Here is a 20,319-nt window from a genome sequence, read left to right on the forward strand (position 1 = left end):
GGGAGTCTGCTTTTAGCTATTGTGCCGTCCGCAGCTGGAATCAGCTTTGAGAAGGAATCTGTTTAGCTGTGGATTTATTGAATGAGTACTGTGCTACGTCTGAAGTGATTACGCTGCATTTTATGTATAATCATTTTCTATTTTTAATTGTTTTGTATTCATTTAAAATAATGTTTAAATGCTTAATGTTAAATTCCTTGTTTTGTTGTTGTGATTATTTATTTTTTATGATTATTTTACTTCCTTTTATCTAAACACTTGTGCTTTAGAAATGTGCTATAAATAACCTCTATAAACAACCTTACAGGAAAGGAGGATTATCAATGAATAACAACTCAAATTGCAGTCTGTTCTTCGCACACAGCATTGTATGACTTAAGCTGAACATGGCTTATATTAACTGCTTTTATGGCATCTTTGCTGTGCTTTTGTGGTCTTTCTGAAGCTTAAAAGTTTCAGTCAACATCATAATTCTTCAGCATTTCTCGTTTTAAGAATGAAAGTCAGGTTTTTGAATGACATTGGGTGAGTAGATGGCAGAATTTACATTTTTGGGGTAAACTTTTATTTTAATGTGATGTTATTTTATGAAGAGTGCATGCGTGTGCCTGTCCTCTCAGTGGTCTTCTAATAGGCTCTGTTCAACATGCTGTCGGTGTATTCTGTTTCACAGCCTCACTGGCCATGTTCCTCCAGCATCTGTATCTTTTATGAGCGTCTTGCTCAAATGTTTCAGTAATTGAGTCTTATTGCCCTGCACAAAATTCCATGGATTAATGATGAAACAACTGTTCTTCCATAATTCTTCCCTCAAAAGATTAGAACTGGCCTGGAGTTCCAGTTCATGCAAGGTTCAGGGCATTTAAGTCAGTGCCCATTTTATCCTTGCCAAGCTGATGGCATGAATTCAGTCTAACCACAAAGGAACTGTGTGCAGCTTTCATTTACTTAAGAGGCCCATCCAAGGGCGACATGATGACTTCAGTAGTATTTATGATGCATCCTGTGAGTGAAAAGTCTGGCAGAGGTGTGCAACTCGCAACATAAGTCTCAGTCATAGTTTGGGATCATTTCATGCAAGTTTAAGCTGATCTTAAAGTTAACATGTTTTATAAAAAAATACTAGACAGCTAACATAACTTATAGACCCCTGTTATTAAGATCATTAGCAGGGCAACAAGTTCTGCAGGAGCTGGCATCGTTCCATCCACTAGGGTTTAAGAGACGGGGTAAATGTGGAGAGAAAGAGAGAGAGAGAGAGAGAGAGAGAGAGAGAGAGAGAGAGAGAGAGAGAGAGAGAGAGAGAGAGAGACGGCCCCCTTGTAGTGGATATCTGTAGGAGGAACATTGGGGGAACCAGGTTCAAAGGGGTACAGGGCGTCTGGGAAGAGGTACTGAAGACTATAAAATTAAAGCACTCATAAAGAATAGATTCTAGTGGAACGAATTCCAGTGTAGTGGAAAACAAGACTCCTTTTCTTTCTCTCTCTCTGATTCCATCCCTGTGTTTCTCCACTCAAGCCAATGCTCTGCTCTGCATCTTTTTTTAACAGGTGTTTAAAGGAAAGCTGTTATTCTGCAGCAACTTTGTCTTAGCATCAATGAGACGGTAGGGCACATAATGAAGACACATCACTGCGGTATTCCCTATTACCTCACGCTCACAGACAAATACCAGACTGAGGTACTGTTTGCCAGGATTTAATGTTGTAAAAAAGCACATGTGAGCGTCTTGAAAAGTTTGTGCTGTGTGGGGTGTGTCTGTTGGTGTGTGGGTATATGCATTTGCTTAAGAGACATATGGTGAAATGAAAGAACGCTGGCAGTGTCTGTACAGTGTCTGTAAAAATGATGAAAGACGGTTGTAAATCCAACAAGGCCGAGCAAACGAGGCTTTCCATGGCCAACGTCTGATGATCCAAGTCTTGGAGTGTATTTGAGAATCCATCTTCATACATCATACATGACATCACCGTTTCTGTGACAGTTTCCACAAAATGTTTGTCTTTTGGTTTTCTTGGAATGTGTGGTTCATTAATGCCTTGGGCTTTTTAAAAGTGAACAGAGTATATAAGTGTGAGCTCACTGCTGTTCACCCTCTGAATCTCTCTACAGGGGCCCCCGCAGGAAAGTAGCACATCCTGAGGCCGAAGCAGAACAGTTTCTGCTCTGTCTCACGCTCTGTCACGACCTTTCGTCATCACTCAGTCATCCTCTTTAGGTAATCGGCATATGGAGCTGGGAGACCTGTCTCTGACAATGAAGACCTCCGGTATAAAGAGAGCACCCTCTATTCAGAGGCCTGTCAGACACAGCTCCCGTTGAAGAGAGAAGCATGCAAGGTGGCCATCTGCAGTGTCTGAAACGAGGACGCTCACATTCTTGGCTTTCATGACACTTTAATTTGACACGTTCACGTCACGTTGCTGCTTATGTTTATAGTATTGAAATGAGATGAGCATGTGTTATTGCAAAAGAGAGAAAATGCAAGGATATACGCATTTATAGAAACTGATGGAATTGTAATGTAATATGTCAACATCCATTTTTCACAATAATAATTGCTTCTTGATCATTTTAGTTTTATTGGTTATGCAGGTTATAACTGTATGTTTCAAATTTCCATCTATTCAGTTTTCAACATTTTTGTAGCAGTGTTGCACTTTATTTTTCTCCTGTTTTTAACACACAAAACTGGATCGTTTTTATCCCGTAGACTTCAATGAATAGTAGTCTAGCGCTAAAGTAGTTTTATAAAGTAGTTTTTAATATAAATAGAGCAGCATACAAAACGTAAATTCTCCACATCAAATAAAATGTACTAATATAAAAATGCATAAAATGTTTTTTATGATTAAATACATGGAATTTTAATCACTTATTTCTTCATTATTGTATAACTTTATCTTACCCCACAATCATTTATTTTTTCACGAGTTAGATAAATTTGATGTAATGAAGTTTAAAACGAAATGTAACTTGTATTCGTTCTAAACAAACAAATGTCATTTTGCTGCCGCTTTGATTTAGGTTTAGTCTAACGTCCAGCCAAATTCTATAGTTTTGTAGCTTTCAGGAGCCCAGGTCTTTTAATGACAAGCCCTGTAATGCGTGCTGCCAGTAATGTGTGCTGCCTTTTAAGTGAAGGAGTGACGGGCTTGTAATTTGAGAGTCTGACCGGGGGTATTATTATCTAAACCTAGCACACAGAGTCTGAACGGTCCAGATGTTGTTCAAACAGACGCAGAGAAGGACGCGGCGAGGGTCTGTGTGGCTCGCGCCTGTTGATTTAATCAAAAACACAGGCACGAAAGCGGACTGGAAAGTTGCGATATCAAATCAAGGACGATTCTCCGCGATTGAGCTGTTTCTGTGTCGGGATCGCTCGGCAGCTGGGGCTCTGGACATGCGTGGGGCTGGAGCAGGAGGGCTTGTCTAAAGTTTGAACAGCAGAGCCTTAGGTACTGTTGACTGTGATAAGGCAGAGGTGGCTAGGATGGCTTCCCCCCTCTTCCTACTGATAGCCTGTCTGCTCTCGTTTCGTGTCGGAGGGGCTTTCTTTTCGGGACCCCTGCACCCCGAGATGTCCAACGGCACCTTTCATCATTATTTCGAGCCTGACGGCAACTACGAAGAAAACGACGATCCCGAAAAATGCCAGATGCTGTTCAAAATGACCGACAATCGCAAATGCACCCTGGACGAGGACCAGGACTCGGTGATCCGGGACGATTTCATCATCATCAAGCGGCACATCGAGGACGCGGCGCGGGTGCTGGAGGGCATCAGCAAGAGCATCTCCTTCGACCTGGACGGGGAGGACAGCTATGGGAAATACCTGAGACGGGAGACGACCCAGATCGGCGAGGCGTTTTCCAACTCCGAGAAGTCCCTTCTGGAGCTGGAGGTGAAATTCAAGCAGAGCCAGGAAAACGAGCTGAAAGAGGAGCACAAGGTCAGCGACGACTTCCTCAACATGATCGTGCACACGCGGGACGTCCTGAAGGAGACCCTGGACATCTCGCTGGGACTGAAGGACAAGCACGAGCTGCTGTCGCTCATCATCCGGAGTCACGGGACCCGACTGAGCCGCCTGAAGAACGAGTACATGAAGGTGTAGAGAGGACTGTCTGCCTGCTTCAGGAGATACCAGGCAAAGCTCAGTCGGACTCTGTGGCAAGGCATTTTAACATGAACTCCTTCGAATTAAGTAGTACTTGTTTTTAGTAAATAGCCAGTGTTCCAAATAAAATAGTCCCAGTCGTCTTTATGTAATAGCTATACTACTGCACGTAATTATTCGGTTCAAATTTATTGCTGTGAGACATTAGTGTCGATCCTAGCTGTAATTACTAATAAAAATCAGGAACATATTTAGAAATGTTTTTGTTACTTTTCCCATACTTATAATATGTATTAATCGCTATTGGATTGCTTACCAAATTAAGTACTAGTAGCAAAACAATATACTATTTATTTTGAAGGAACACATGCTATTTCTCTCTAACTACTTGGCAACATGATGCAGCTATTCTGTGCAATAAATGAAAGCCAGTATTCACTTAATAGCGGCAATCTTACGTGATGGGCAACCGTTTAAATGCTTTAAAGTTGGCAATACTGCCCTTAAATTCCAGTCTTTAACGACACTTGCAGATTATGATAATATGACTGGAATCTCAGTCTAACCAATATAGAGGCTTTACCTCTCAGAGGAGATATACAAAACACTGAGTTAGTGTCAGCGTTGACTTTCTCCGATAATGATGTCGGGTGTATTTGCATTTGCTCAATTGCATTGGCATTACTTGAATGTTTCAGAGAAAATTCATGTTGGCTAAACAGAAGGAATATAGTTTTCATTGTACAAATGTTAACTGTCATATTAATATTTAGTTTATATAAGAGCATGTACTTGGAATAGTTTTTAGCATTCAGTCCGACAATCCTCCCAAAGATACTGGCACAAACATATTAAAAACGACATTTTTTTATGACACACTTGGAGGAATAAAAACACATTTGCTCTTCTTTGTACATGTAATTACGTTCGGTGTGCCCCAGGAAATCTCTATATTTTATAATGAGCTTTTAAAATATTAAACTGTGAGTGTTTATATTTATGAAGAAGCATAACTGTATTCATTTTATGAAACTGTACATGTTGCATTAAGTATTCTTGTAATCCTCTGAGAAGTATGGGAAAAAAGACCATCTGGGGTGACATATTCCAGACAAACCAAGATGACTGCGGGCAGGATTATTGGACTTGAAGTGATCTACCATGTGTGGTTCCATTCCTGAAATACAGTATATGTTGTGTATATTCCTTTTTGTAATAAAAATCTTCAAGATAACATCTGTGTCATTTACTCAGACCTGTGTATGTATGACAAATTATTAACAAATCATTCCTTTGAGTTGGCTGCTCTGACTCTCTAACTGCTTCATTCACAAACTGGACTGATCTGGATCCTGAGATCAGCTTGATGATAACGGCTCACTGGAAAGGGAAGATTGTCATTTACTTGAATTATAAAGAATTTTGGTTTGTTTCGATCATGTGATACATTTATGGCGCTTTTTTATTTTGACGCTTTAAAGCTTTACAAATAGATTCGACACCGATGTTAAAACTATTCAGAGGCCTCAAAACTTTTCATTTGCCATTTGTCTGTTAAAAGAATTATACAGAGATGACGTATTATGAATTAAAGCCATACAGGTTGATACAGAGCATTAAGGTAGGAGCAGTGTGATAGTTGCAGGTGTCGCATGGGTTCATGTTAAAACACTGAAACAGCTGCTGCAGGACACCAGTGGGAGTCCTCCTCATAAACAAGCATTACAAGACAGCCAGACTAACTGCTGCACTAATGTGATCTCTTAGGGGAAATGTGTTTTTTTGTTTGTGTGTGGGTAGTCATTTATTTTAAAGACCTATTCTTGCATATTACTAGCATACTGACTGTTTATTAGTACTTATAAAGCACATATTAACGCCTTTTTCTGTACGACCATATTTTAGACCCCTTATTGCTAACCCATACCTAAACTTAAAAACTACCTCAATAACTATTAAAAAGAAGACAATTAGGAGTTTACTGAGGGAAAAGTCATAGTTAATAGTTAATACGTCTTTCCTATTCTAAACTGTTACCATGTTTATATTTACTATGTAATTACTATTAAATACTTTATTAAGCAAAAAGTTAATAAATTCTGAACAAAAAAACACTAGAGTTATTTATAAGTACACTCTTGGTTGGGTTTATTTGGTACTTACTGTATTTGGCAACCAGTCATTAAAGATGTGCTAACCTGATAACATAACAAGTTTTATCATGACTGACAGTATAGGGACAGTTGCAACTATGCAAAAGCTTTATAACATTTGTACTTTAATGGATCAGTAAAGAACCCTTTCAACATCCTTTTTAAAGCACATATTCTCAAACCAGGCCACAATGTAGTCTGCATTTTTTCCTTTTCTCATAACCTCTCTCTGTCACAAGTACACTACCTTACAAACACACACAGTTTAGGTGCTAACAGAAAAAATTCAGTACATTTTCAGTGCAGCTTTTCAGTAATAACTGTTCATTTTTTTACGGCAGACCAAATAATTAACCGAATGTGGTTATTACGTGTTCTCGTACCAGTCTTTGTCTTTATACAGCCAGTTTAACAAATTTAACCATTTACATTTTATCTTAAACTGTACATTTATTATCATGTCGCCCGACAGATGTGGGTTTAATGTACTACAAAGTGGGCTTTACACAAATAACTGTCTCTTAGAAACTGAAGGAGTGTTGCAGCCGTCCTCAGCCTCCCCTAACTATCTCAACTGAAATATAATTAATATATAATACCTAAATCGGATGCAGCATAGTAGGAAACAGCCTATAATGTCCGCATGACAACTGCAATAAAACGCAGTTTAAAAAAACAAGCATCGAGCGGAAGTTGTCGAGCAAAGCTGCACGTAATTTTGAGAGTGTCAGATCCAGTGGCGCGCGCACAGCAGCACACATCAAGATGATTACAGTGTGTGTGTGTGTGTGTGTGTGTGTGTGTGTGTGTGTGTGTGTGTGTGCAGCGGCGCTACAGTGCATCTGACCCTTCACCCACTTCCAGCACTGTGAGTTCTCACGCTTCTCAGCGCTATATAAGGCTGAAATAACCGAGACCACCTTACCCACGGCTTCACGGTAAGTGCATCCTGCCGTTTCTGTTCTGCTCATTTCTCGTCACATGCAAAGAACGAAAATGAAATTCAGTGGCTGAGCTCCGTTTATTAAACGGGACGTTCGCGCGCATCGCTCGGCGTTGTTGTGTTTGTTGTCAGCTACGTGCTCGTGATTCCTCACGTAATATTTTATGAATGGAAAGCTCTAGAGTGGACCTTTAGTCAGTGAGTCGCTCCACAGATCATTAACTAAAGCGCGCTACAAAGAGGGCGAGTGCTAAAAATACCCGGAAACAACAAAGCAGATGCGCATTTAGCTGTCAAGACTGAATAAAGTCAATACATTTTGTAGTTCGGTTGCTTAGTGTTTCACGGCAGCTGCGGTGTTTGTGTGTGTACGTGCTGTAGTAAAGCTGGAGGCAGTAAAGTGTTTGTTTGCAGGAGGAATGAAGTGGTGACCTTTCACCTACTTTCGTGTTCCCCGAGACACGAGCTAAGGTGTTTGCACATTACATAACCACTGCTCAAAGGTCTGTTTAGGGTACAGTGATTATATCATTATGTTTATTTTATATCATGGACCCACGAATATGATTGTCGCTTTGCTGCCTGAAAGTCAAGCTATACAGTTTCAGTTATTAAACAATATTTGTAAAGTGTGGGGGAAAATAACAAGCGTTAGGGTTATTTATATATTATAAAGATAACCTGTTGTTTGCAAAAATGAAAAATTAGTATAAGTGAAAGCCGAAAAGTCTATCTTTGTATGGGGCTGACATTGTATTCTAGACATAATTAGAATAATAGTGTTATATAGTATAGTATACACATATCACAAGAAACCATGGCTGTCAACAGAATAATATAACTGGGATTAATGGATCAACAATGGATTAATGGAGAGTTGCCAAAAGAACTCGACATTATCAGTATTATTATAGTGATTATGAGACTTTGAGCATGGGATATTGATTAATATATAAATTTGGTATTTGCAGTGTTGCCTGTTTGAAATGATAATTGATAAGCTGTTCATGTTTTATTGTTTAGATTAAGAGATGCGATACAAAGGTTGCCTTAAGTGTTTCTGTAAAACTGTACATAAGAAATAAATCTAAATCTAAGAAATCTAAATCCTTCCTACTAAGTAGAGCAAAGTAGAACTGAAGTGCAGAGTTCAGTAAGGCATAGTTTGATTAGTAGGGCAGTGTAAAAATCATTAGGTCACCTTAGCCCCATTAACCTTGCCTTTATCTTAGTTACATTTATGTAATACTGTTTGTATTAGTGTTGTGATTTATGCACCCTTTCAGTCATTCAGATAATTCAGATCTGGATGACGTGATTGCATTAATCATTCATCAAGATCTATCTCATCTGCTTGGCTGTCAGACTAAATGTGGCATTCAGCAAATCAGTGACTGGCCTTATGTAGAGTAGCAAAATAATAATAAAAAACCCTCTGGATTGACTCATATACTACCATTCAAAAGTTGTTAGCAAAATTTAGCATCACAGGAATAAATTACATTTATATTAAAATATATTAAAATACAAATCAGTTGTTTTTAATTGTGATAATATTTTGCAAAATATTTCTGTTTTTACTATATTTTGATCAAACAAATGATTAGCTTTTAGAAGAGACGTTTCTCAAAAACTCTTTATTATCTCAAAAGGTTACTTCTACAGATATTCAGTCACTCATTGACTCATTGATTGAAATATAACTCATAACAGTTCATTTTGTCCAGATGTGAAATTAGTAAAGATTGAAAAATGAGTTTGGAGTTTGCTGTAGTATGTTTACTTGCCACACCTGTGTGCTGCTTCAAGCCATCAGTCATGTTCATTGTTTACAGCAGTACATTCTGCGTCGATGACTCATCTAATTATGGGGTAAACGGTGATATGAAGGGATGTGGCTTTATATGAACGCAATAACCTTTTACCTTCTGTGTCATCAGACTAGCAGCAGCATGTTATCCTATCTTACTCGCTGGATGTCCAGAGGTGCTTTCCATGCACTGAAGGGGGCAAGCAGTAGGCCTCAACTGGTCAAGACACCTCATATTGGGAATCAGACACTGGCGGCGGCTCCTCTGCCCTTCGCTGGGGGGAGTCCAGGAGTAAGGCAGGCCCGGGCACTGGACCAGGAGAGACTACTGCAGATTGACTGGGATGACGGGAGTTGTAGCTTGTATCCATTCACCTGGTTAAGGGATAACTGCCAGTGTCCTCACTGCACGCTGCGGTCAGCTCAAGCACGCAGCCTGCTCTTCTCAAATCTGGACGTGCACACCGGAATGGACCAAGTGCAGCTGATGGACAATAAGGTTGGTCTTGGTAAGCAAAGCTTAAAGGGATAGTTCATGCTAAATAGAAAATTGTTATAATTACGCATCATGTCATTCCAAATGGAGAAACACAAAAGAAGATGTTTTGCAGAATGCCCATGCAGCTTTTTTTGATGCAATAAAAGAGGAGAGGAGGAACAAAGGTATTGCATTTCTTAAATGTTGCATTGTGCTGTATTCCAGGTTTATTCATTTTATTCATATCTAGCGTATTACAGGTTAATTCACTGTATTCCTATTCACTGTGGTGCTTTTTTGTCATTTTTAAAACTTGATGGCCACATTCATTTTTATAGAATGGCAAAGAACAGGCCTGTTCACACCAAGAATGAGAACTATAAAAATATTTATACAGATAACGTTATAATTGTCCTCACACCAACACACAGTAATGTTCGGTTTATTTTGAGAACATATTGCTGGAAAAAAATATTTTTGAAAGTGAAAGTTTTGCAGGCAAAATTCAGTCATTTAAATAGGAACGTATATGAGCAGGTTTTTCTCGTAAGGGTGAAAGATTTTTCCATGCAGCTATGGTCCAAAGTTCTCTCATTAGCAAGAGAGTTCAGTGAAAGGTTAGCTAACAATGTCTTGGAAAATGCACCTCTGGCCTTTTTACTCTAAGTCATTGTCTAATAATCCTTAAATCTGTTTTTCTGAAACACTTGTAGGTGTCCATTACTTGGCCTGATCAGCACAGTAGTGAGTTTGACCCCGACTGGCTGAAGAAACGGTGTTTTTCCTCTGAGGCAAGACAGGCTCTGCAAGAGGAGCTCTTCCTTAATGGTGGGTCATTGTGATCTATTAGTCTTCATTGCCATAATATTTGTATAAGCCATGTCTCTTTTTTAGCTATATATATATATATATATATATATATATATATATATATATATATATATATATATATATATATATATCTGTAATCTATCTATGATTTATGTGGCTATTATAAAAGAATGTATTTTATATAGCAACCTGGAGATTTTTTTTTGTAGTTCAGTAACAGAGCCAAAACACTGTCAGCCTGCTGTTTTCATTATTGCCGATGTGCTGCTTTAGAGTATGGGGTGAATCTGGCCTTTGTCGATATCCTGCTACAACATTGTCCCTGTGAAGGGACAAATTGAAATTATAAATGTGCCTGATTCTTTCAGCTAATTTTTTTCTGGTTCTGGTTTATCTTAGACAACCATTTTCAGGAAAGCTTCATATATTGTTGAAACACACTTACGTAAGCTAATATTTGTGCAATAGGTGCATTAATGTGTGGTCTGGACAGCAGTTACTTTTGTAGTGTGCAGGCACTTTCTCCCCAGAATCGCCCCTGAATGGAAAGACTTTTTCCACTTCCTGCCACATGGAATAGAGATTTAAGGCCATTTGAGAAGAGTGAGCTGTTGTGCTTACACCACTCTTAAGGGATGCTGTGGTTGGAGCAGACTGAACAATGTGTCTGCCAGAACAAGCATCCTGCGCATATTTGTGTGTCCTGAGATTTTAAGACTAAATTTTCTTAAATTAATACGTGTCACTGTGGCTTTGTAGGAGATTTTGTTAGCCACAAATCTTTTTTTAGTTTACTGTTGTTTTTTGATTTTTCTCCTTGAAGTTTAGGAAATTATGCTGTTGTTTTGTTTAAAGGCACAAAAGGCATCCCCTTTTGCCACTTAAACCTGTGAAAGACAACCAATAAATTTCCACGGTTTAAAGCGTAGACTGCACATCACAAGTGTCTGCTTCTAGCTGAGGTGTAAAGCACACAAGGCTTATATGTGTTTAACAAAGCTCTTTAACTGGCACATAATATGACAAGTTCTGCCCCTTGTTTTAAGACCTCTCATATAAACTCTCTTCAAACTGCCTGAAGGAGGCCCGTAAAGCTCTCACCTTGCTATAATACGTCTGTCTTGGGCAGTAATCTACCATTAGCCATTTCCTGGCAGGTTTGCACCATTTTAGACAACATGTAACACTGGCTGCTGAATTCAGCTTTCTTATCACAAGGATAAAAGGCATTTTAAAATGTACATAATTTTACAACAGACATAATAGTTCATTAGGCTGAATTAGGTCACACTAGTATATATCGACTATGATTTTATATGACCCAGTGAACTGATTCACTTAAAGGAGTTTTTCTAGTGTGGCTGTAGTGTTTCATTTACAAGAGGGCACAAGTGTGCTTTACTGCGGTCACGGCATGTCCTGGTTCAGCTGACATCATGCATGCAATGACATCATGATCCTTGGGAGCACCAAGACCGTATTGTTCCAGTCTAATTTCAAAAACAGCAAAACAGTCACATTGCTGCATTAGATGAAAAACAGTTCACTCTTCCCACACAGAAAAAGACCATGCTGGCACAGGCCAAAGATTAAGATTACTTAAATAACAGTTGAAGTAGTACTTTTAAAAACTTATTTTTCCAAATGGCTTATGGAAAACTAATGGCTTGACTCGAAAGAGGTGTCTTACTTCATTTTCTTGAAGTGCACGGGACGTGAACTGAATATAGGATGCCGCGCGCATGCAAATTGAGTTACTCTAGTCACAGAAATCTATTTTCCATATCCCATTTGGAAATGATCTCTGTAAGTGGTTTGTACTCTGCTTGTGAGCTTCTGTCTGTCCTGTTCTTAGTGAACTCTGCTCTGTGCTGAGCTCTCAGTAGGGACTCTGTTGACAGAGTTTGACTGGACCTATCCGCCTGCCAGCTACAGCAGCCACGGCTTCACATTACCATAGCTGGAAAAATCACAGAGGCAACGCTGAAGGAAACTGTTCAAGCACACATAAACTGACACCTTTCTTTTCCGGCGTGTCTTTGTGTGCATAAATGTATGCGTTTCCATCCGTTTTAGAGACTGAAAGGGTCATTGAAACATAATGTCAATTTTTATTAAAGTGTCTCAGAAGCCACAGCTGGACAGAATGATTGCATGATATTAATCTTTGGCTCTGAAGTCAACATTAGCACTGCCAGGAAACCCTAGTATGTCAGGGTTATTACACGCTTATAAGAGCTGAACATTTCTGACCTGGACTGACTGAACCACTTCACCCTGGGCCCGGAGCCCAGCTCTCAATATTTTTATTTATTTTTTGATCAAATTCATACCAGAACTTCAATATTGCTGTGAGATTGTGGGTGATTTCTCTGCCTCTTGTGTCAGTCAATTCCGGTTTTGTTTGCATTAACTTGATGGATTTATATAATTGCATATTCATACTTCTGTCAGTGTACATCATGACCAATTTAGCAACATGATGTCCTCTCTCAGGGAAACATCTGTTTTCAGTACATTTTGTCAACCTAAAACTATATATTTTATACAAAATACTATTTAGCAGTGCCAAGTGGCCTTCAGCTTCTGAAGCTGACATAGCAGTGTTTTATGGTAAGTCCAGCAAATGCAATCAGTATTAAACTTCAGTAGTAAGCTGCTTCATTCAGATGTTTCAGTACAGTGCTTTACCTTTATTTGTATTTTTATGAGAATGTTTGTTACAAGCAACAATGATATTTGTGCTCATCAGCATGGATATCCTGCATGTGTGTCAGCCGTGGTTAAATCAGTTGTAGATGCTCCTTTCCCTTCCAAGTAACGTTTGCTGAGTTGGCATTGTGGCTTCTGCTTAGTCGTAGTTTAGAATATGCAAACTTTATTAACTCTGTTGAGGTATGACTATACCTCAGATAATATACATTTGAAAAATCTGAAGCCTATTCATGCTCATCGTCATGGAATGTTATCATACAGTCATTTAAAATAACTTAATAAAAATGTAAATATAAATACATTTAGAAATGTAATTTATTTCTGTGATGGCAATGATTTTTCAGAAATCATTCTAATATTCTGATTTGGAGCTCAGATTGACTTGTCAATGTTAAAAACAGTTTTATTTTTCGGGGATGACAGTTTTATTTAATCACAGTTTTATTACATTATAAATACCTTTACTGTCACTTTTTTCTTTCTGACCTCAAGCTAATGAACGGTAGTGTAATGACTTCTTAAATCTGGAAATAATCAGTCAGGAGTTTTTTTTCTTTCTCTTGTTGGTCCTGATCTATATTTGTCTCTGGATTCTCTGCTGTGACAAATTCTCCAGTGGAACGGTTTTCTAAATTGAGAGAAGCTGAGAAAGAGGTGCGGGGCTGAAAAATACTTCTACAGCACAGAGGTCCAAGCAGTGAATTACAGACATAAGTGCAGAACTCTTGCTCTCACATGCACACTTCTCTAGAGGCCCCGTCTGTGAAAGTAGACATAAGAACCAGAGTTTTCCAGCAGTACTTCTTCAAAAATGCAGGCCCTCACACTGTGTTCTGACCAATGTGTTCTGTCCTCATCCCTGACACACAACGATCCTTCATTTTGTCAAGACGCTTGGGATGGTTATAGGTGCAAAATTTTTTATCATGTGTTTATTTGCATGGGAAATTAGGTTGCTTAGAAAATGAGCCTCAGCGATAGTAAAGAAAGAGAGAAACATGTTTCGCTTGGAAAGGATTTCTGCTACTACTGCTGACATCATTCCCACATAATTACGTAGACCTGAGCCACTGTTCACTGTACGCTTTAAATTACCACTAGACCTTCTAATACAGGGTTTCCTGAGCTAGGCTTTGTGGTGGAACTTCATAAGGTCCGTGAGTTATTGTTCTGTGATGTTTTGTGTTGTGCATTGTAATGTACATTTATAGGCATATCTGTTTTTCAGAGCGTGAATACTGGGATTCAAGTCTGCAGATCCCTACTGCTGACTTTGAGGAAGTTCTGCATGATGACAAGGCTGCCCTGGCCTGGCTAGAGGCTCTGAGACGCATTGGTATTGTGTACTTGAGGGGGGCGCCAACAGAGCAGGGCCAGGTGGCCAGACTGAGTCAGAGGATTGGCTATCTACGCCTCACCTTTTACGGGTATGGACTCGAGCTTCACTGCGCTCTAATTAAAGCAATGAAGTGCCTGTTTTTAGATAATTATAATGATTTAGCCATTTAGTAAGCAAAGACACAACGTAGCAAATATAATCATTTTAAAACTGCAGATTTGGAAACAGTAGAGTAATAGAGGAGTCTTTCTCATACTGACAACTAGTATTACCACTTACCCAGTGATCAAGAACAATTGCAAAATGTTCTAGGTGGTTTTTTAACTACAGTTTATTTGCATAGTGTAAAATATACGCAAACATATTCAGTCTGTAACTGGAATCGCTATGAAAAATAATTATGTACATTTTAAACCCGGTCAAACATCAATTATAAACAAAGTGGTAGCACTGTACGTTTTTCAAAAAATACCATTTCAGAAATTGTTAAACTGATTTTGAACATCTGTGACTTTGTTTACAAGAAAATAGTTCAAAACTACCCTTTATGCCAGAACTGCCATTCTCACTCCAAGATGGACAAAGAAAGACAAATAACCTGCTGCAAAGGGCACAAACCCATCATTCATGGAAAATGAAATATGGTGTGATGAGTAATGCGGTCTGATCTTCCACCCTAATGCGTTACATCTGGACAGGTTTATAATTGAAGGAAATGAAAAGTCCCTCAACCCACACAGTCTGTTGAAAACATGGTAGGAGATGGGTCAGGGCACTCATTTTGTTAAGTCTGGAGATTCTCTTCAAAGGTCAATAAATACAAGGCCATTTTAAAGATCCAGGTGCATCTTAAAATGTACATGTAAATGTTGGTATTTTTAGGTCATTAATTTCGGGGTCATGATGGTTTTGCAAGTTTCCTGTGCTCACCAAGTCTGCACTAATCAAAAATACAGAAAAAAACAGTAATATTTTTAAGTAAATGAAAAAAAAAATAGGAGAAAAAAAATTGTAAGTATGCTTTGTAGTATTAATTGTCTTAATATTACGTCGTTTTGATCCACTTAATGCTTCCTACTTAATAAAAGTATCCTTAAAAAAAATCTTACTGGCCACAAGTTTTCTAGCTAGTTTCCTAGAATGCCAAAACATAGCATTTTAAAAAAGACTAAAATAAGGCTAAATGACCTTACCTGCCATAACAGGTATTTGTTTGCTGACAAGTATTTTGATTATTTTGTCCATCCCTGAAAAGAATGGTAGTTGCCATTACCTCTAGTCATATTTCTGTTTCTGCCAAACGCATCTTGGCTAATAGCTTGAAAGTAAAGTAGTGTGCAAAATTGGTAATGCAACCATAGAGCCGGTCCATAGGACTGTTTGAATACGATTGTTATAGATGTCACAGCATGAGTCATCTGTCTACACGGTCCTTTGATGAAAGAATTTTTTGCTGTAACCGTTGGCCAACAATCAGAACAATGTTCTGTCTTTAAAGAAAAAAGACCTGCCTCTGACGGCATCTGAGTGAATGGTAATTGATGTAAAAGAGCTTTGCTTTACAGTCAGTTAAACCTGTTCCACTGCTCTAGAGTTACTGAGCCCATTTTATTAATCAAAAAACATTGAGATTCTGATTTATTTTCTTGCCAAACACCAAAGCCTCTCACAAGGACATGCAGAGAACATTTTTAATAAGAGAGGATGAGTGAATGGAAACCACAGCCTAGGACAGAGAGATAGAGGAGCTGCATGAAGAAAAGAGACAGAGCAGACACAGACGCACCATGAGCTTTTTGGCTGTAATAACAAATCCATGCATGTGAACTCCCTCTCAGCTGACACCTGTTAAGTGACAGGGCGAATGATTTAACACCGCTCTAGCCCCAGGAGCTTGCTCAAACTGGCCAAAAAGCAGCTTCACCTGACCCAGACTGGAACAAAAAGCACAGCATCTGCCAAATCAAGACTTCACTGGCTGGGGATCTTCAGACTGAAGGAGGAGGTCATGGTGTGTTTGACATAGCGAATTCAGGTGTCTAATAGGGTTTTACTGATACCACTAATCTGCCCCATTTCCTTTTGAAAAGCCACAAATACTCCTCTTTCACACTCCTCTTTTTTCCTATGTACCGAACACGAGAAAATAGTTTTTATAGAAAATCTAAAATTAGCACAGGTTGGTTTGTGCTACCAAACCTGAATTTTTGTGGGCATGGAGTTTTTTTTTTTAAGACTTGCTAAACTTCAAGAAACAATAAAAAAAGCAAATATGGATTATATAATGTTACATATATATATTTTTTCCCAGTAAAATATCAAAGAAAACTAACATAATTGTAAAAATAAGAAGACAAAAATGGTAATTACATGTATTGTTTTCATTATTTGCTTTGCAGTGAGTAGTTTCAAGAACTCACTACCAAAAAAGCTAATAATTTCTCGCACTGCGTTGCCATAACAAAAATGTCTGCTTTTTTCATTGAAGTGATTCCTTAGTGTTTAAATTTACTCTCAGGACCATACTAAATCAAGTAAGCATTTTACAGCTGTGGTTTCCTATAATAAATACATGGAGAGATGCAGTAAAAGTTTACAAGCCCATAGTCACCTGTTCTGATCCATCGCCCCCTCTGGTTTCACAGACACACATGGCAAGTGCAGGACAAGCCCATGGCTAACAACGTTGCATACACTTCTGGAGAATTAAGCCTACACACAGATTACCCTGCTCTGCACCATCCACCTGGAGTGAGTACACACACACACACACACACACACACTTTAGAGCATGAGGGGACTTCCCTGTATTTTGTTTGTGAAGTTAAGCTAATTAAAATAACTAATACCAGAATAAATAATTAATTTGATGAGAGGACTGCTGTTGTATTTCCTCTGGTTGCAGGTGCAGTTCCTGCACTGTGTCCGTCAGGCTGATCAGGGCGGAGAGAGTGAAGTGGTTGATGGCTTTCATATGGCGGAGCAGCTCCGCAGGGAGGATCCTGAGGCGTTTAACATCCTCTCCTCACTCAGGGTGGATTTCACAGACAGCGGTGCTGACTACTGTGACTTCAGCGTGCAGTCCAAAAACCACATTATAGAGTAAGACGGACTGTGGATCCAGCAGACGCATACATACTCACATAATCATGCATAGCTAATGCAATGGATTAGCTCTGTCACATCTCATCGTCATCAACTCTGACTATACGTAAACAATGTGGAAGAGCACCATCTCATGGTCAGTTATAGAACTGAGATTCATTAGGGGCTACATTTCTACAAATTAAAGCATTTAATAGGTTAGAAAACTGTCATCTGTCAACTGACATGTGACCTGCATTCATGTAACACAAAAAAAATCAGCAAAAACCAGCCTAAGCTGTTTGGCTGGTCTTAGCTTGAAAGGGTTACTCCACCTCAGCATTTCATGAATCACTGCTATGTCATTTCAAACCCGTAAAAGCTTTGGAAACACAATTGAAGATATTTTTTGAAGAGGCTTGTGACTGTCCCATTGGCTGCCAAACAATTTTGTCTGTCAAGGTGCAGAAAAGTTAAATCATTATAAAGTTAAATCATTATTTTGTGTTTTCTTTCCGTACAAAAACCGCTGATGGCAGACGGAGCACTCACAGGACGTCTTTCGTACTTTTCTGCAGCTTGACAGTCGTAATATCTTAAATTGTGTTCTGAAGATGAACAAAGCTTTTACAGGCTTGGGAACGACACGGGAGTAACATTTAAGTGACAAAATTTTCATGTTGAGGTGGACTAACCCTTTAAGCTGGACGTAGCTGGTTTTAGCCGGTCTACCAGTCTTGGCTGTTTTTTCCAGATGGTCAGACTGACCAGTAAAGAAGTGGCCTTTTGGCCCCTCTAAAACCATGCTGCTGTGGTTGTACTGTGGTTGCTCTTTCCCATGCAATTCTAAACAACAGCAATACACTGTAGTATTTCTCGCAAATTCTGGTAACTTTGACTTAAAGCTTGTATGTAATGTGCAGTGTGGATTCTGAGGGCCGGGTGATGAGGATCAACTATAACAACGCCACACGAGACTCGGTGCTGGATATGCCTGTGCATCAGGTTCAGCCCTTCTACTCGTCTCTGAAGGCCTTTGTGGAGCTGCTCAGCAGGCCGGAAAACATATTCACGTACAGAATGGAACCAGGTTAGTGTGGTCAGAAACAGTTCACCTCTTTACCTCATCCAATTACGGTTGCACAGTGCACATTTGTACTAAAGGTAACAGTCATAATTGCATAATAGGCAAAGATGAAGAGTTTTAGGCTTATGGCTTATGAATTTGGGATTAGGCTCACTCTTTGGAAACTTTCTATTTTAAATCTAATGCCAGGATTTTCAAAAATGTTCAGTAGAATTATCCCGTATTTAACCAAATACGACACTGCACGTATAAATATGGGACTGACGCTGGTTGTTGATTTCATCTCTGTGCAGGTGACTTGGTGACCTTTGATAACTGGCGTCTGTTGCATGGCCGAAAGAGCTACCTGTCACAAGGCCAGAACTCAAGACATCTTGAAGGAGCCTATCTGGACTGGGATGAGGTCATGTCCCGTCTCAGGATCCTCCGGAAAGCTGTCCGTGGAGATAGCTAGACAGTTACGATAGGAAGTTGAGGTCTAATATTTGGATTGGGTTTTGGTTTAGTGTTGCTTCCTGATAACTTCACTGTAGAAAACTTCAAGTCCTAGGGATATTTTCCATTGGCCATTTCAGTTTTGGCAAGCGGATATTTGTTCTTCTGTAGTTAATATAACGCTATAAATGCTGCCTTTTACTGCAGGAGTCTACAGCTCTTTCTTGCACTTAGAAAGTGTAGTCATTTTCTTTGTCTTGTTGTTTTACTTGTTCTTTGGTATAAGGGACAGTTTGCCAGAGGTAATTAGGTTTGAGTCTTAATATGTTAATGACGATCACGAGCCATGGGGAAATTTTAAAACTAAATGCTTAGCATATGTATGGACAGCTGCCCAAAATACGGGTTGATCTAATAAAAAGGGTTCATTCTGAAGCACTAATGTTTTCATCAGTCGTATAGTCCACGTTGTCACAAAAGTGACATCTTCGGCACAGTTTGTGATGTATATTATTTTCCATTTTAGCTTTTATGTATTTCACATACGGTGTGAACAAAACTACAAGTTTTTAGCCATCCAGGGATTATTGTTTTAATGGTCAGTACTTTTCCCTCTCCTGCACACAAACATTCTTGCAAGACCAATCGTGATTAATTGTAGTTGGTAGTTTTCCCCTTTAGTCTTTAAGGAAACATTGATATTTGCTTGTAAATAGTAGTTCGGACAATGACGAGACATCGAATCATAAAGAGAAAAATGTCTTTGTGGTACAAAACGTTTTATAAGCTGATGTCCAAAACAAAGTGTCTGTTTTGATATACTGTATGGAGGTCGGATAGTTCATCTGTACTTGTATACTGATTGTAGACCAATAGACCTTAAGCTCTTTGATACTTGAAAGGCCTCAAATATAAAATTTGTAAAGAGAGGAAAAACTGGCCAATTTGTAACAATGCAGCAACAATGCAAATATAGCTCATGGGGCTAGTGACTCTAATTAGTAAATTATTTGCAAATTGGTATAGTTTTTTTTTTTGTAAATACACAATGTCGATATTTAAAAAGCTCAGGATTTTGAGCACCTCCTGTGGGCTTTTTTCGATGGGCCCCCATGTAACAATGCAATGTTTATTAAAAGATATTTTTTTTCCAAAATGCCAATAAAATACATTTATATTATACAGAGTTGCCACTTTTCTTTTTCATTCATGCATTTTCACTAAAACTCACATGCTGTGGTTATACATGAGCTGGGACTGTTTTGAATCTGTTGTATAGAGCTCCAAAATTTTCAGCGGTAATGACAATTTTAGATTTATA

At 38.8% G+C, this 20,319-nt stretch overlaps 2 protein-coding genes across 2 annotated transcripts; both read left to right on the plus strand.

Annotated features, from left to right (window-relative positions):
- Positions 1 to 2,912: 2,912 nt before the first annotated feature.
- Positions 2,913 to 5,357, plus strand: fibinb (fin bud initiation factor b). The gene has a single exon (XM_043244395.1). The coding sequence runs from the start codon at positions 3,497 to 3,499 to the stop codon at positions 4,118 to 4,120; it is 624 nt and encodes a 207-aa protein (XP_043100330.1). The 5' UTR covers positions 2,913 to 3,496; the 3' UTR covers positions 4,121 to 5,357.
- A 1,670-nt stretch (positions 5,358 to 7,027) lies between these two features.
- bbox1 (butyrobetaine (gamma), 2-oxoglutarate dioxygenase (gamma-butyrobetaine hydroxylase) 1) lies at positions 7,028 to 20,180 on the plus strand. Its single transcript, XM_043244394.1, has 8 exons — positions 7,028 to 7,214; positions 9,160 to 9,528; positions 10,221 to 10,335; positions 14,282 to 14,480; positions 17,038 to 17,143; positions 17,298 to 17,494; positions 18,400 to 18,566; positions 18,857 to 20,180. Exons 2-8 carry the CDS (start codon positions 9,172 to 9,174, stop codon positions 19,015 to 19,017), a joined length of 1,302 nt encoding a protein of 433 aa, XP_043100329.1. The 5' UTR covers positions 7,028 to 7,214; positions 9,160 to 9,171; the 3' UTR covers positions 19,018 to 20,180.
- Positions 20,181 to 20,319: the final 139 nt, after the last annotated feature.

Source organism: Puntigrus tetrazona, chromosome 7 (genome assembly GCF_018831695.1).
Source record: "Puntigrus tetrazona isolate hp1 chromosome 7, ASM1883169v1, whole genome shotgun sequence".
Lineage (NCBI taxonomy): Eukaryota > Metazoa > Chordata > Actinopteri > Cypriniformes > Cyprinidae > Puntigrus > Puntigrus tetrazona.